This window comes from Microcaecilia unicolor, chromosome 4, assembly GCF_901765095.1.
Source record: "Microcaecilia unicolor chromosome 4, aMicUni1.1, whole genome shotgun sequence".
NCBI lineage: Eukaryota > Metazoa > Chordata > Amphibia > Gymnophiona > Siphonopidae > Microcaecilia > Microcaecilia unicolor.
In genome coordinates, this window is record NC_044034.1 from 145120554 (window position 1) to 145136064 (window position 15511).

Here is a 15511-nt window from a genome sequence, read left to right on the forward strand (position 1 = left end):
CTTACTGACCTTTGACACCTGGGGAGAATAGCACAGTAGTTTGATACAGTCTTCAGCCTTGATACAATGATTCTCTTCAGAAACTGCCCTTTTATCCAGAGTGAGGAGAATTCCATGGGGAGCACAATGTTCACTTATCAAACCCTTAGCACTAGAATGCCATTATGATATACAGAACAAAACAGACTTTTCCTCAAGGCCCTGTGACTACCCAACCTGACTCCTGACCTGTGCCTTTCAAGTCGCTCTCTAACCATTTTGCAAAGAGAAAATTAAATTCCTTTTACACTGACTATATAGTACAAAAAAAAAAAAAAGAAAACTATTAATTATCTAACCAACAAAAAATAACTTGATTACACAAAACCAACAACTCCTGGAAGATTCTAGATCCTAATGGGATGCACATAGGCGGTTAGCTTAGCGGAGTTTTAAAAAAGGTTTAGACGGCTTCCTAAAGGTAAAGTCCATAGACCGTTATTAAATGGACTTGGGGAAAATCCACTGTTTCTGGGATAAGCAGTATAAAATGTTTTGTACTTTTTTGGGATCTTGCCAGGTATTTGTGACCTGGATTGGCCACTGTTGGAAACAGGATGCTGGGTTTGATGGACCTTTGGTCTTTCCCAGTATTTATTTATTTTATTTATTTATTTACATCATTTATATCCCACAATTTCCCACCCATGGGCAGGCCCAATGTGGCTTACAACAATCTACATAAAAACACAGCATGTCAGGGGTCAAACAATTAACTTATGTACTTTTATTCTTTTAATTCAGCATTTGTGGAGTGAATATCAGATGTAGACATTTCCACAAGCAAAACAGTGCTTCACCAAAAAAAAATGGATTCAGAAAGTTACCCATCCTATATATGGGTAGAAAAGAGAGCACAGGTTTTGTACATATGCATGTTACGGGTGTGAAGCCCAAAAATATTCATGTCATGTCATTTTAATGTGTTGGTTCTGGGAATTTTCAATTTGTTTTCAGTACTTTTCCTTTTTTATTTGTTAAAGGAGAAAAATCATTAATCCGCCGTTTAGCGGCTGCTGTGCGCTAATGCCGATACAGCCCATTCACTTTGAATGGGCTGTGTCAGCATTGCCACGTGGCAGCCACTAGTGTGGCTTAGTAAATGGGAGGGAGGGGGGTAAGATTGCACAGTGTGCACATTTTCGGAAAGAGTGTGCACTATTTTTCAATAGTGCAAGCGTGCATACTGATTCATGCAAGTGAACACTACTGAAAAACAGTGTATACTCTTTCCAAAAGAATGTGCTTTCTTTGCAAAATAGTGAACACTCTCTGCAAAAACTGCACACTCTTTTGGAGGATTGTACACTATTAACATTATAAACCCCCAATTCTTTTCCTGTCATTTTGTGAAAAACAACATGACATGACCTGAGCAATACCATATCCTTTCAAATGAATGTGCACCCTAGGACATGTTTATTCACAGCAGAGCAGGTCTTTCCTGGGGCAGAAGGATTTGAATACATGTGCTTTTCAATTATCAGAAGTATATGAATATTTTTCCCCCTGAAACTTACCAGGGATACATGTGTGTGGCAATTTCTTCTTAGGCAATTTTCATAGTGAAAGGGTGTGCACATTTTCACTTTGAAAATTGGAGGAAAATCTGAAGATATAAAGACCCCCTGAATTCCACCTCCGTCTGCAATGCTTATAATTACAATCAAAAGGAAATGTGACCTTCATGCAACTAAAGTTATATTTTAAAGCAAAGCAAAAATTAAAAAAAAATAGACATCCAATAAATTCCAGTATCCATCATTCTTTTTAAAAAGTCCATTGAATTTTCACTTTCCAAAGTAAAAAAAAATGGACATGACATTTTCAGGGAATTTCTAGCATAACCACCACTGAAAGAAAAACTGCCTCTCTCTCCCCCCTCCCCAGTCCCACAGTAAAACATGACTTACTTTGGCATAGATACAACTTTCATTAAGCCTCTGAAGTGAGCAGTTCCGTTCACACATGGGGCACATGATGGTCTCATTCGCTTCACAGATCTCCTTGCTTTCTCAATAGAAAAGAATAAAAGTATCAGTGCCAAATCATTGAGTGTAACCCTCTGTAGCTGAGCAAGCAGAGTGTCAGAGATTCTGCCCACTAGGAGACCTGCTGTTCTCAAGCTCTACTAGGGGCCCACTGTCAAATCCTTTCTAGTAAATTCCATTGGGTACCTTTGCATATAAGAATAGACTATTATGATTTTATGATTGTTTGATCAATTGTATTTATTTTATTTGACTAGGTCTGGTTTTTGTAACCTGTTCTTGGCGCTATCAGGAGAACCGACTAAACATTGAATTAAATACATAAATAAATAACAATTACTGTTATATAAGGTACTTTTTCATAAAGAGACAATATACTTGCGTTTAGGGAAGAATCTTTTCTAGATAAGCTTTCTATCAGTGCCAAACAATACCTACCTTTGGTTTATTGACAAATGCTTGCACAGAACTACAGAAAAGTGTTAGGTGGTTGACCCAGCCCCAGTGGTGCAATGGCAGTGTCGTACACTGCCATGTGGAGGTATCAGGATTTGATTCCATTCCCTGGATTGGCCAGAGCTGGGGATATTACAGTCAGGTGGCAGAGAAGGGAGTCATAGTTTTTGTAAGATGGCAATTCTCCAGCAATTTGCCTAAATGTCGATACCTAGAGGGACTGATAAAGGAAAGAAGGTGCCTAATTTCCTTTACAGAATACTAACAGGTTAGATGAGTGTGTAAAATACAGGTGCAAATACATCAGCCATCTGGACATTTTCCAGATATTTCCACCAGCTTTCTGGTTTCCTAACTAAGGTAACATTTTGTACAGTCCTAAAAAGATCCAGAACATTGGGACCCCTGCAGGCTTATTTTCGAAAGAGAAGGACGGCCGTCTTTCAACACAAATCGCAAGATGGGCATCCTTCTCGCAGGGTTGCCCAAATCGGTATAATCAAAAGCCGATTTTGGGTGTCCCCAACTGCTTTCCGTCGAGAGGACAACCAAAGTTCCTGGGGGGGGGGGGGGGTGTCGGAGGTGTAGCGAAGGCGGGACTTAGGTGTGCCTAACACATGGGCGTCCTCGACCCATAATGGAAAAAAAGGGTGCCCATGACAAACATTTGGATGACTTTAACTGGTCATTTTTTCTTACGATCAAGCCATGAAAAGGTGCCCAAACTGACCAGATGACCACCGGAGGGAATCGGGGATGATCTCCCCTTACTCTCCCAGTGGTCACTAACCTCCTCCCACCCTCAAAAAATGTTTTTAAATATTTTTTGCCAGCCTCAAATATCATACCCAACTCCATGACAGCAGTATGCAGGTCCCTGGAGCAGTTTTAGTGCACTTCAGGCAGGTGGACCCAGGCCCATCCCCCCCCTACCTGCTACACTTGTGGTGGTAAATGTGAGCCCTTCAAAACCCACCAGAAACCCACTGTACCCACATCTAGGTGCCCCCCTTCACCCATAAGGGCTATGGTAGTGGTGTACAGTGGTGGGTAGTGGGTTTTGGGGGGGGGGTTGGGGGGCTCAGCACACAAGGTAAGGGAGCTATACACCTGGGAGCAATTTATGAAGTCCACTGCAGTGCCCCCAAGGGTGCCTGGTTGGTGTCCTGGCATGTCAGGGGGACCAGTGCACTATGAATGCTGGCTCCTCCCATGACCAAAGGGCTTGAATTTGGTCGTTTCTGAGATGGGCATCTTTAGTTTCCATTATTGCTGAAAATCAGAAACGACCAAGTCTAAGGACGACCATCTCTAAGGACGACCTAAATGTCAAGATTTGGGCGTCCCTGACCATATTATCAAAATGAAAGATGGGCACCCATCTTGTTTCAATAATACGGGTTTCTCCACCTCTTCGCCGGGATGTCCTGCGAGGACGTCCTCAGGAAAACTTGGGCACCCCTTTCGATTATGCCCCTCCTGGTCTCCTGCATCTTGAGCACATCTAGGTGCTAGGAATATGCCTTGTTTGCTCATGTCTTAATCTGGCCTTATGCACACGACAGCCCAAATGGCTCTTGCAGTCTTTAGCTGGCATTAAATGTCATATGTCTATGTTTCCTTTGCATGCAGTTCCTTGATCAGCATTGTCTGCTATGTATTAGAATGATAGCCAAATATCTAAAGTCCCATGACAGTTACTACAAGTCCAGGTTGATTATAATCTGGGAACATGAAACTCCAGATACCTTCAATATGCCACTAGAGGGCAAAATCATATCAGTTCATGGATGCAGGCAAAGAAAGGGTTGTACACGTTTGCAGATATCAAACCATTGACATATTTCATATTACTAAGCAACAACATTGCAATGCAGTCTTATGGGCACCTATTATGATCAAAGCAAAAAACAACAACAATAAAAACACTACTATGGGGTACAAAAGAGAAAACAATATTACACAAGAAACCCCGATCTGTAAATCATGAATAAATTGAAGTCCTCCTATAAAGAAATGGAGAAAATACCTCAGTGATCTATACAAGAAAGAGGTACTCATCCTCTACAGCACAAATCACCATCATCACCAGGAAATTCTCCATTTCTAATCAAATCTCTCCAAAATGGTGATAAATAATGCAAAATCTTTGAAAAATACACAGCACTTATAAACTCAGTATAAACTCACTGAATTGTATACAATGCCTCATAAAAAACGGCATAAAGTACTTAGATTAGTAATGCAGAGAGTAATGTGCAGGAGGAGTCTTTAGAAGCTGGAAGAGACTTGTAAGTGAGCAACTCCTGTCAAAGACCATGTTTCGCTGAGGCTGCATCAGGGAAGTTCTGCTCAGCAGCAGATAGACTTAATTTCATCAGCACTGTCCTCCTCCAATTACAATGAAGCTCTGGGTAGCGGAGAGCCATGATTGGTTCTTTTGAACCAAAGTTTGTACTTATACCCAGGATGTAGGGGGGACAGTGCTGATGAAATTGAATTCAGCTTTTATGATCTACATTACACAGAAAAGTAAATATTACACTCGCAGAGTGGATCCATTTGGTCCATCCTGTCTGATCATTTGTGTTCACCCATTTTCACTTTCTCCCTTCTTTGCTTTGCACTTGAAGAAGAAACCTCTGATGTCTCAGAAAGTCAGGTAGTACAACTTCTTGAGATTTCTTGTGTTGATTCAAATGAATGCACGTTCCTATTGCTCATTGCCTGACGGTGTCAAAACCCTACCTACTAGTCCTATTTCATAGTTAACAGTGCTGCTTGATTTAGTTTTCAGCTAAGTGTCCAGTAAGAAGAATTAACTGCAAAGTAACCATTTGCCTTGCAATCATAATATAATATAATTTTATGTGAAGGTATGTGTAGCGTTAAATTTCTTATTCTGCCTAAGAGCCTCACTATTGTTTTATGTTCTACATACTCACGATGATCATTTCATGCTTTATGTCTTAATTATCTATGAGATATTCAGAAATCATATGTACTTTTCATGGGCATTCATACTTAGCTTATTTACATCTAGGCATAAATTAGTATATTGTATAGTATATTTGTGTAATTGTGAACTCTACCTGTGCTCTGTTCAAACTATGCCCCTGTACATGCCTGTACTTGTACACCCACCAGTATTTTGCAAGAGGTTGTATAGTCCTGTATGTGGCCACATATATACACAGACCCCCAGATTCTGTAAAGGTTGCCCAAATTTGGAGGTAGATCCTAGATCCATGCACAAACTAATTAGTTAATAAGCTGTTATCAATTATTGATGTTAATTGGCACTAATTAGATTTACAAACAGATCTGCCTATGTGTTACTCTATAATGCTGTGCATCCAAAGAGGGGCATAATCGAAAGGGGCGCCCAAGTTTTCCTGAGGACGTCCTCACAGGACGTCCCGGAGAAGGGGCGGGGAAATCCGTATTATCGAAACAAGATGGGCGTCCATCTTTCATTTCGATAATACGGTCATGGACGCCCAAATCTTGACATCCTGATTAGTGACCACTGGGGGTTAAGGGGAGGTCATCCCCAATTCCCTCCGGTGGTCATATGGTAAGTTCGGGTACCTTTTGTGCCTTGGTCATAAGAAAAACTGGACCAGGTAAAGTCATCCAAATGCTTGTCAGGGACGCCCTTTTTTTCATTATGGGTTGAGGGCGCCCATGTGTTAGGCACGCCCACGTCCCACCTTCGCTACGCCTCCGACACGCCCCCGGGAACTTTGGTTGTCCCCGTGACGGAAAGCAGTTGGGGATGCCCAAAATCGGCTTTCAATTATACCAATTTGGGTGACCCTGTGAGAAGGACGTCCATCTTGTCATTTGTGTCGAAAGATGGGCGTCCTTCTCTTTTGAAAATAAGCCTGAAAGTGTCTTGTGGCAACTGAAAAGTGCACATGGCCAAGGGAGAGGCATGGGCAGATCAGGGGTATTCCAAACATTTTGGTGCAGTGTGATAGAATACTGGAGTTAAACGCCCAACTTTTGTGCCAGGATTGACACCAGGTTTCAGCAAGCTTAAGTCCTCCTACCCAAGGTTGGGGCATGGGAATCCATGCTAAGTGCTATTCTGTAGAAAATCACTCAGCCCAGAGATCCTTTTACAGAATGATACTTAGCGTGGATTTTTCCCAGTCCCTAATTTTGAGTGCCATTTACTGAATCTGGCCCAGAATGCTCTTATGAAATTACCCCACATGTGTGTGTATTTTATCAATTACATGCATTCGTCGCAGCTCTGTTCCAGTGCTGTACAGACTACACCTCAGGGTATGCCAACATGCAGACTGAATAAAGTAGGTTCATTCTTTCCATGATATTTCTCTTCATGCAAAAAACCCTTTACATGTGGAACAAGTTCCATAAAGTTACCCCCATTGCATATGTTACCTTACTTGGCTGGAATCCATAGTGAATAACCCATACAGGAAGACAAAAAGGCCCACCAGTGCAGCAGGGATCAACATTCCAGTGTACCAACCCAACCAAGCGAAGTAGAGCCCGATCTTTTCACCAAAATATCTCCTGCGGATAAAAACAGCTAATTAAAACCACCCAGTGCTTATAACTGGGATTCCACACTCATTTCAGAACTCCAAAGCTGCCAAGTTACAAAAAAGACATATTCATCCCATTGCATTTTATCGCCAGCTGCCAAAGAGGTATTTGTAAGGATCAGGGCATGTGCAACTGTTTCCCCACCCATGACTTTTGCAGAATAAGGTCCAGAGAATATAAACATCCCTGCAGAACCAGGCTATTTATAGGGCTTAAATAATGAAGGCTATTCTCCCTTCTGTGACTACTGGAAACAAATTTGCTTTGAATGAGACTCTGAGAATAGCCTTCGTTAATAATAGTAATAATATAAAACAACCACACACTTACCAACATTTTCCTGCAAAAGAACTTTTAATACCTTTGGCCCACAATTTAGTTTAGTTTGGATTTGTTTATTTAACAGATTAATGTCTCACACTAGTCGCAGTCCAGGAAACAAAGGGCCTCATTCACTGTGCTTTTATTTCATACACACAGAGGAAGATATAAACCTTAATTAAAAAGGTCCAACATAGTTCGAACACCTCTTGGGCCTATTTCCTTTGTTTGTACATTTAGGGCCGGATTCAGTAAATGGTGCTGAAAAATAGGCACTGGGAAAAATCAGCGGTCAGCGCTTTTCTATAAAGCGAGCTCCAAGTATTAGCACCCTGTATAGAACAGGGCCTAGTGGTGCTTCTCACACCCAACCGTGGGCACAAGGACTTCACCAGCCAGCTGAAACCTGGTGTAAGCTGTGGTGAGTATACCCCAAATTCTGTAACACTGTGCATAATTAATTAGATCGTCCCTGACCCACCCATGCCCCTTCCATGACATGCACCCTTTTGGGTGGCAGACAAGAGAATTTGGGTGCAATCTGTTCGTGCACAGCTAAATCCATGCGCAATTCCAAATTAGTGCCAATGAACGTCAATAATTCTTAGCAGCCAATTATTAACAGCTTATTAACTAATTTGTGTGTGGATCTCAGGATTGCGTGCAAATTTGGGCACTATTTATAGTATCAAGGGGTTAATTAAATAGTGAATTATTTGGAAGTACATCTCTGAAAATAATAGTAGGTCACATTACTATACACTCAAATGCAATGTACTCAAAAAACTTATTCTAACCCAGCAATCTTTTCCCACAATTCTTTCTGCACCTGATTAGATCCAGTGGCTGATATTTGTACCACATCCCCCATCGAGCCCAGCGTTCGTATAATAAGTGCCTGTGATTCTGTGCTCCATGAGTTTTGATGGGGTGACTACTCTTGTAGCTTCCCTAAAACACAAAAGAAAATAAATGAAAATGTTTTAACTGGGTAAAGTCAACTGCTGCTTTAAAATAGGAGTTTGGAGGAGGATGGGGGCATGGAGGATGACTGATGCCTTGCATTCGACCCCTGGCATACAAGCGGTAGGGACGAATGGAAAACTGCCTGAATCACTCATGTTCTTGCAAGATTTAAACTGTTGACAGCAATTTTAGCTAAACACTTCATTCTGTCTTGGGGAAACCCATTACGGTGAATAAAATGTAATTTATGTGCAAACTAACCACTGAAGTTGAAGAGTATAATTCCATAACACTGCATCCTAAGAGGCAAAGCCAAATGTTAGACAGGGCAAAGTCCTAGTGTCATCCAATAGACATGACAATAACAATTTTCACTCTGAAAACATTAGAGTTCAGCAGATGCTCTGATTCAGACTGAAATGCTTGGACAATGCCTTATACCAGATTACTGAATCTCCACAAGGCTTATCTTTCAATAGAATCATTAACATGTGTGGTTGTTTAATTCATTTTGTCAGAAAGAGTTTTTTTTAAATCATTTAACACAGTCTAAATGATTAGTCAGCTGATCTCATGGGTAGCTGCAGCATGTATATGAATGTTTTATAAGGCCAGTCTTCTTAATGAGTGGAAGATGGAGGAGCACTGACATTTCAGGATGACGACTGTCAACTGCATATGAAAACATTCTGGGATAAGGGACAAGGTGATCTGCTGCTTGACGCAAAGGAAAATTGATGTCTCTCCCAAGGCATCCAAAAAAAAGGGGGGGGAGGGCCTCCTCAGGGGGGTGGGGGAAGGAAGAGGAGGAGGAGGAAACCTTACTCAGAACACCAGCCAGAAGGTTTCCTCAAGGAAACAAGAAGTAATAGTAAAACTCATATCCCACTCCCCCCAGGTTATATCATTTATAAGAAAATCTGTGCAATTACTGGTTATACTCATCAGAGATAATGCCAGGTAGCCTGGGACTTTAACAGACAAAAATGCTGACCTCCCAATTCTGTACACTGAATAGTCAGAATGATTTTGGTATAATCTCAGTAACAGCAATACAAACCCTCTCCAGTACTAGGCCTATTGTGATATTATATAAAACCCTACAAAAGTCACTCAGGACCTATATAGCAAATCTACCGTACTATAACAGCACTAACTTCCAGGAATTACACAACAATGACCTCACTATGAAAATGCAGCATCGTAAATATTGAAGTGGGCAGTAAAACATTGATACACATATTGGGAAAGTGAACAGGCTGGATTACTACGGACCTTTACATAGAAACTCTATGCCAACAGAATGTCTGGTCTGGGCATGAAGACTTATGCCAGCTGAAACCTGGTGTAAATCCTGGGGCACAAGTCAGCTGAAACTTGGTGTAAATCCTGGGGCACAAGTTGGGTGTAACAGGAGCCCATAGGTTGTCAGTCCAATATTCAAAATGATTTAACCAGGCAGGAGAGGCTTAACTGGGCGGTGTCACTGAATACCCCCCCTGACCATTGTGGCACTGTCTGGGCAGTGCTGGGGTAGTCCAGGGATGGGGTCAGAGAGGTTCCGGAACTTATGTGGTACTGACAATATTCAGTGCATAGCTAACTAGGCAAGTAGGGCCAATTAAATGCCAGTCCAAACTTTGACTGGTTAGCTGAGCAGACACTGTGCTAAATATTAGCTTACCAGGTACCACCGCTGATCAGACATTCAATGCTGGCATTGAATCTTTGGCTCCATATTAGCTGCCAGTGGTCAGCGTTTAAAAAAACTCTCACTGCCGCCACCTCCATATTGACCTGTGTATTTTCAATTGTGTGCACTATTTTACAAAGAAAATCGACCTCCTCAAAAAAAGCAAGTGGAAATGTCCACCAAGTACTTGTGGCAAGGTCCAAAGCGAAAGCTCACGTGTCCTTTCAGTTTCAAACTTGGTGCGAAATGCCATTGGACTTTGCCTCAATGTGGACATTCTCAGATTCAGACTTAAAGCAGATATTATCACCACTACCCTCAAAACCAGAAACAAAAGCCCTTATTAAACTAGAACACTTTTCAAGTCTAGAATGAAGTCCACCATAACCCCCCACACGTTACCTCATGAGGGGGGAATGCAGCTTCAAATGTACCATTGCTGAGCAGTTTGCTGACACCTAACAAGAAAAAAAACAACAACCCCAAAGCAGTTTATTATGCTTTTCCCAAGCACTACTTTACAAAACACATGATCCTCACATGAATTTTTCTCATCTGCAGGAAGAATTCAGAAGCAAACACAGTATTTTTTTACAGAACATCTAAAACAGGATCCGAAATGTACTGGGGAAATGACAATGTGAGCTCTTGTAATTTTAAAGCAGTTCTGCAATTCTTAGGGCATTTTTAAGCATATGGGATTAAATTCAATAAATGGCGTCTAAAAAAATAGCAGCTCCAGGAACCATGACTACTTTTAAGTGCCACCATTTTCACAAATGAAACTCTGATGCAAATCCCTATGCCTAAATTAGGAGCAGATCCCCTTTATTCAATAACAGCGCGCATAAATTGTGGGAATGCCCCGATGGCTAGGACTCAACCATGGCCTTGTGCAAATTTTAATCAATGCCAATTAGCAATGATAATTGCTTGTTAGGGCCCAATTATCAGTTCTAACTGGCTTATAATTCAATTAAATGTCATGCACAAATTGGGCGCCATTTTTAGTGCCATTTATAGAATTTGGGGGATGATGCTTTTTTAAGCAGTTGGGATATTTGAAGGTGATATTATAATTTATGATTTATTAATACTTTATACAATGCCTAGCTTTACCGGATCAAGGTGGTTTATAATAAATAAAAACACACAAATTTATAAATGATCACACAGACAGCAACTCCATAGGCCAGATAGGAAAGAGTGAGCCACAATCACTCAAAGAGCCAATCTTAGAGCCCTGTTTACTAAGCCGTGTTGTAGGCACATTAACGTTTTAGTGTATGCTAAAAATTAGTGAGCACTAACAATAGAGACACCCATTATATTTACTACAGCACGGCTTAGTAAACAGGGCCCTTAGTTTCTAAAATATTAACCATCTCTTCAACCGCAGAAACTCAATCGATCCTTTATCCAGTATCACTATCAATATTAAAAGCCTGACAGAAATAAAAACATTTAAGTAAAGACTTATATTTCTGTGTCATCATTTCTACTCGATTGTACTTAGAAATTCCATTCCATTGACTAGGAGCCAGACATGAAACGGTTCTGTTCCTAGCTCAGTCCTGTTTTACTCTTGTCTTAGTTGGAACCACCAAACTCACATCTTATGACGAATGCAACGCCCTCCCTGCAGTGGCATAGCCACAGGTGGGCTTGGGTGGGCCTGGGCCCACCCACTTAGGGCTTGGGCCCACCCAACAGTAGCACATGTTTAGTGGTAGCTGGTGGGGATCCCAAGCTCCACCTACTTAAGACTTCCCCCTGATGGTAACAAAAACGCTACTCTCCATGATACTGGCACCTGCACATTCTCAGTTTTTAGCGCATGCTTGCTACGGACTGCCAAGGTGGAAAGAAGAGTTATCCCACCAGCTGAGATATTTTTTTTGGTGGTGGGGGAGGGGGGAGAACACTTGGTGCCCACCCACGTCTTGCCTAGGGCTACCCAAAATCTGTTGTCTGGCTACGTCCCTGCCTCCCTGGAACATAAGGATTAATCAGGGATTGTATATAAGATGGCTGTAACATTTAATATGCTTTATGTGTCAACAATAGTATCTTAAAATAAATCCAAAATTTAATAGGCGACCAGTGATAATATTTAAATAAAGCGGAGACATGATCATAGTTATGACTTCCACTTAAAAGACGAATGGCAGCATTTTGCAATGCTTGCAATCCTGTCAAGCTATAATTGGGTAGGCTCACGTAAATAATGTTTGCATAATCCAGTCCTTTGTGTCTTTAGTTGAAGTAGACACTTCAATTGATGGTTTTTTTCAACCAGTGTCTGAAGATAACAGACAATGCAAAGCAGTCCATATTAATTAGTCACACCATGTTTGCCTAGCTTTCTGATTTGATACAAAAATAGTGAAATTTGACTCCTGAACCAAATTACTTATGTACATTATTTAAGTTTAACACCACTTTCCTCAAGCACATGGCTGCCTACAACCCTCATTTTTGAAATGTGGTTCCCATTGTACATCTATGGCAAACAGGTAAAACAATTTAGATGCAACCTATTCACAGATGATGCAGTACACAACTACTGGTGATCTATTTACATAAGGGATTATGGTAGAAAGGACAAACCATTATCTATTATCATTGGCACAATGGTTTCAGCAATGGTGCTTGAAACTCAGCTCCTTGAACTATGGGTGCTATTGGTTTAGCTAACAAGGTGGGGCTTTGGAGATTTCTTTATCAAGGTTGGGTGTGGTATTAAAGGTCTGTCCATTTGTTCAGATCCAGGAATTTTTTTCTAAATTCAAATTGAATTTTGATAAATACATTTCTGTGGTGATTCGCTCTCACTTTGCCAGTCTGGATTTATTGAGATGAGCTAAGAAATATTTACCAGAATCAGATTCTGGAGTCAAAAAAAGACTGGTGCTATATGGACACTGAGCAGAAAGGACACTAGCACCAAGTGGGTGGATGTGAATTGCTTGTTCACTCTTTCCAAAAATACTAGGACTAGGAGCAATGAAGCTACAAAGTAGTAAATTTAAAACAAATAGGAGTAAATATTTCTTCGCTCAACTTGTAATTAAATTCTGGAATTTGTTGCCAGAGAATGTGGTAAAAGCAGTTAGCTTAGCAGGTTTTTAAAAAGGTTTGGATTACTTCCTAAAAGAAAAGTCCATAAGCCATTATTAAGATGGACTTGGGAAAAATCCACTGGTGAGTTCTAGGACAAGCAGCACAAAAAGTATTGTACTGTTTTGGGATCTTGCCAGGTACTTGTAATCTGGATTGGCCACTGTTGGAAACAGGATGCTGGGCTTGATGGACCTTCAGTCTGTCCCAGTATGGCAACACTTATGTACTTAGGTAGTTTGAGATAAATTCCAAATGTAGCTTATTTTTTAAGGGGTTCTTTTACCAAGCTGTGGGAAAAAGGGCCCTGCGCTAGCAGCAGGGCCTATTTTTCCCATGTGCCAGGGCCCTTTTTAGAACAGCAGGTAAAAAGCACCCAGACACACATGGCCACGCGGTAAGAGAACTCTTACCGCATGGCCATACGGCGGGGAGCCCTTACCGCCACCCATTGAGATGGCAATAAGGGCTCCCATGCTAACTTGGCGGTAACTGGGTAGCACGCTCAGGGCAGGACTACCATCGGTGGCTACGTTGGACCAACAGTAGTCCCGAAAGAGCAAGCTGTAAGCCTGCATTGGGCTTACTACTGCTCTGTGAAAGGGCCCCTAAATGTGTACTCTTGATTGTGACAATCAATGCCCAAAGTGGCCATGTTTCACCAAACAAAGCTGCACCAGGGGTCACTGTACACTTTCTGATGTCATCTCAATAGTGATGAGCTTTTGTCCTCTAATAACCAGATCGTGTTAAATGCTCGATACAGTGCAGACCAAAAAACAAGGCGTACCCAAATGTGAAATATGTCCTTCTGAATATCAGACCCCAGATCTCTTGTGCTACCAAACAATGTATTATTCATATCAATTTCATATTTATGACTGTGTAAAATAATACACAGTACTGGATAAAGAATTGACTAATTCTTTATGTTCTGTGGCATCAGATAGCAATTGATCACTTTTTCTCTGTGCAAGAAAATTCTCTGTCTAGCATTAGAACTAGCCATGATCTCTGTCTTTCCTGATTGGCTCTCTGGCACCTTTAACAATGAATAGGAATTGCTCAGATGATCTTTGCCTTACTGCCTGAATAAGGCTCTTACCCATTTTGGATTTTCCATCCTCATACTTGGTCCATTGTAACATGTGGTGAACTAATCTACTTCTTGTTGAGTTGCTAAAGAAGGTCTCCCTGTTGTTTATTGTGAAGCTGTTAAAGGGATAGATCATGTTTTATTAAAAGTTCTTAAATCTCTACCTATACACATTATTTAAAAGCCAGCCTCAGAGCAGAGCCATCATGATATGCAGTAGTTCTAGAATAATGTAATTACGAATCATGCAGGTTTCAAACCAGGAATCTCTGCTCAGTTCTCATGGGGGACTGGATAACACTTGTGGCAGTTTGAGGGGTTTACTAGCTATGTATGCAGGTAGAACTGAAAATGAGGAAAGAGAACAACTTTTTCTCCATTAACACCTAGACAATCTTACCAGCAGACCGCAGTACTCAAATATTTATGGGACCTTTTACCAAGGTGCACCAAAAAAATGGCCTGCACTGATGTAGGTGCCTGCAAAAATGGGCTTTTTTGCCCGAAAATGGTTGCGCAGTAAAATAAAAATCAGCATATGTCCATTTTGGGCCTCAGACCTTACCGCCACCCATTGACTTAGCAGTAAAGTAAGGTCTCACACATTAACCAGGCAGTAATTGTCAGCTCACATACACTGTCGATTACCACCTGGTTAGCGCCACACGGTAGAAACCAGAAATTATTTTCTGCCGCACATTTTCTATACGGTAGCCAAGCAGTAGTTCTAACTTGATGCATATTGTACAGGCATAGGCGCCTATGCACCTTAGTAAAAGGACTCCTAGTTATTAGGGTTAATTTACCATCTTTTTGAAGAAATTCAGCCAAGACGGTGTACAGCAAGAGCAAACTGGACATAGGCAATAGAAAATTTCATCCAAAAAATATTCAAACTACAGTACAAATTATGGCATTGTATTGTTACTTACAATGATAACACAATACACAATAAAACATCTTAAAAGACAGCATGGGGTGGAAGTGGAGGTGGAAAATGTAGACTAAAGAAATGGGGAAGCTTTTATTTTATTTGCATGTGAGTTCTGCATCTTTCCAATAGGGATATATCCTTAATGATGACATTTGTGAAGCCCTGAGGGAGAGGGTAGCTTGCCATCATACAGGTATAATGTACTCGTGAAACTGCTTTACTTTTTGAAGAGGGTTTTTGAAACTGTACAGGCCAAGGAATGGGCCCAAACCTCGGTCTGCATATTTACACCTACTATGAGGCAGTTTGAAATA

General features: G+C 41.1%; 1 protein-coding gene across 1 annotated transcript in view; it reads right to left on the minus strand.

Annotated features, from left to right (window-relative positions):
* Positions 1-15511, minus strand: part of ANO3 (anoctamin 3) — a 397666-nt gene that overhangs the window by 92718 nt on the left and 289437 nt on the right. The window contains exons 7-11 of the mRNA XM_030200697.1: positions 14273-14379; positions 10450-10505; positions 8218-8339; positions 6900-7034; positions 1953-2049 (exon numbers count right to left, since the gene is read on the minus strand). Coding sequence (XP_030056557.1) covers positions 1953-2049; positions 6900-7034; positions 8218-8339; positions 10450-10505; positions 14273-14379 — 517 coding nt within the window. The remainder of the gene's footprint in view (positions 1-1952; positions 2050-6899; positions 7035-8217; positions 8340-10449; positions 10506-14272; positions 14380-15511) is intronic.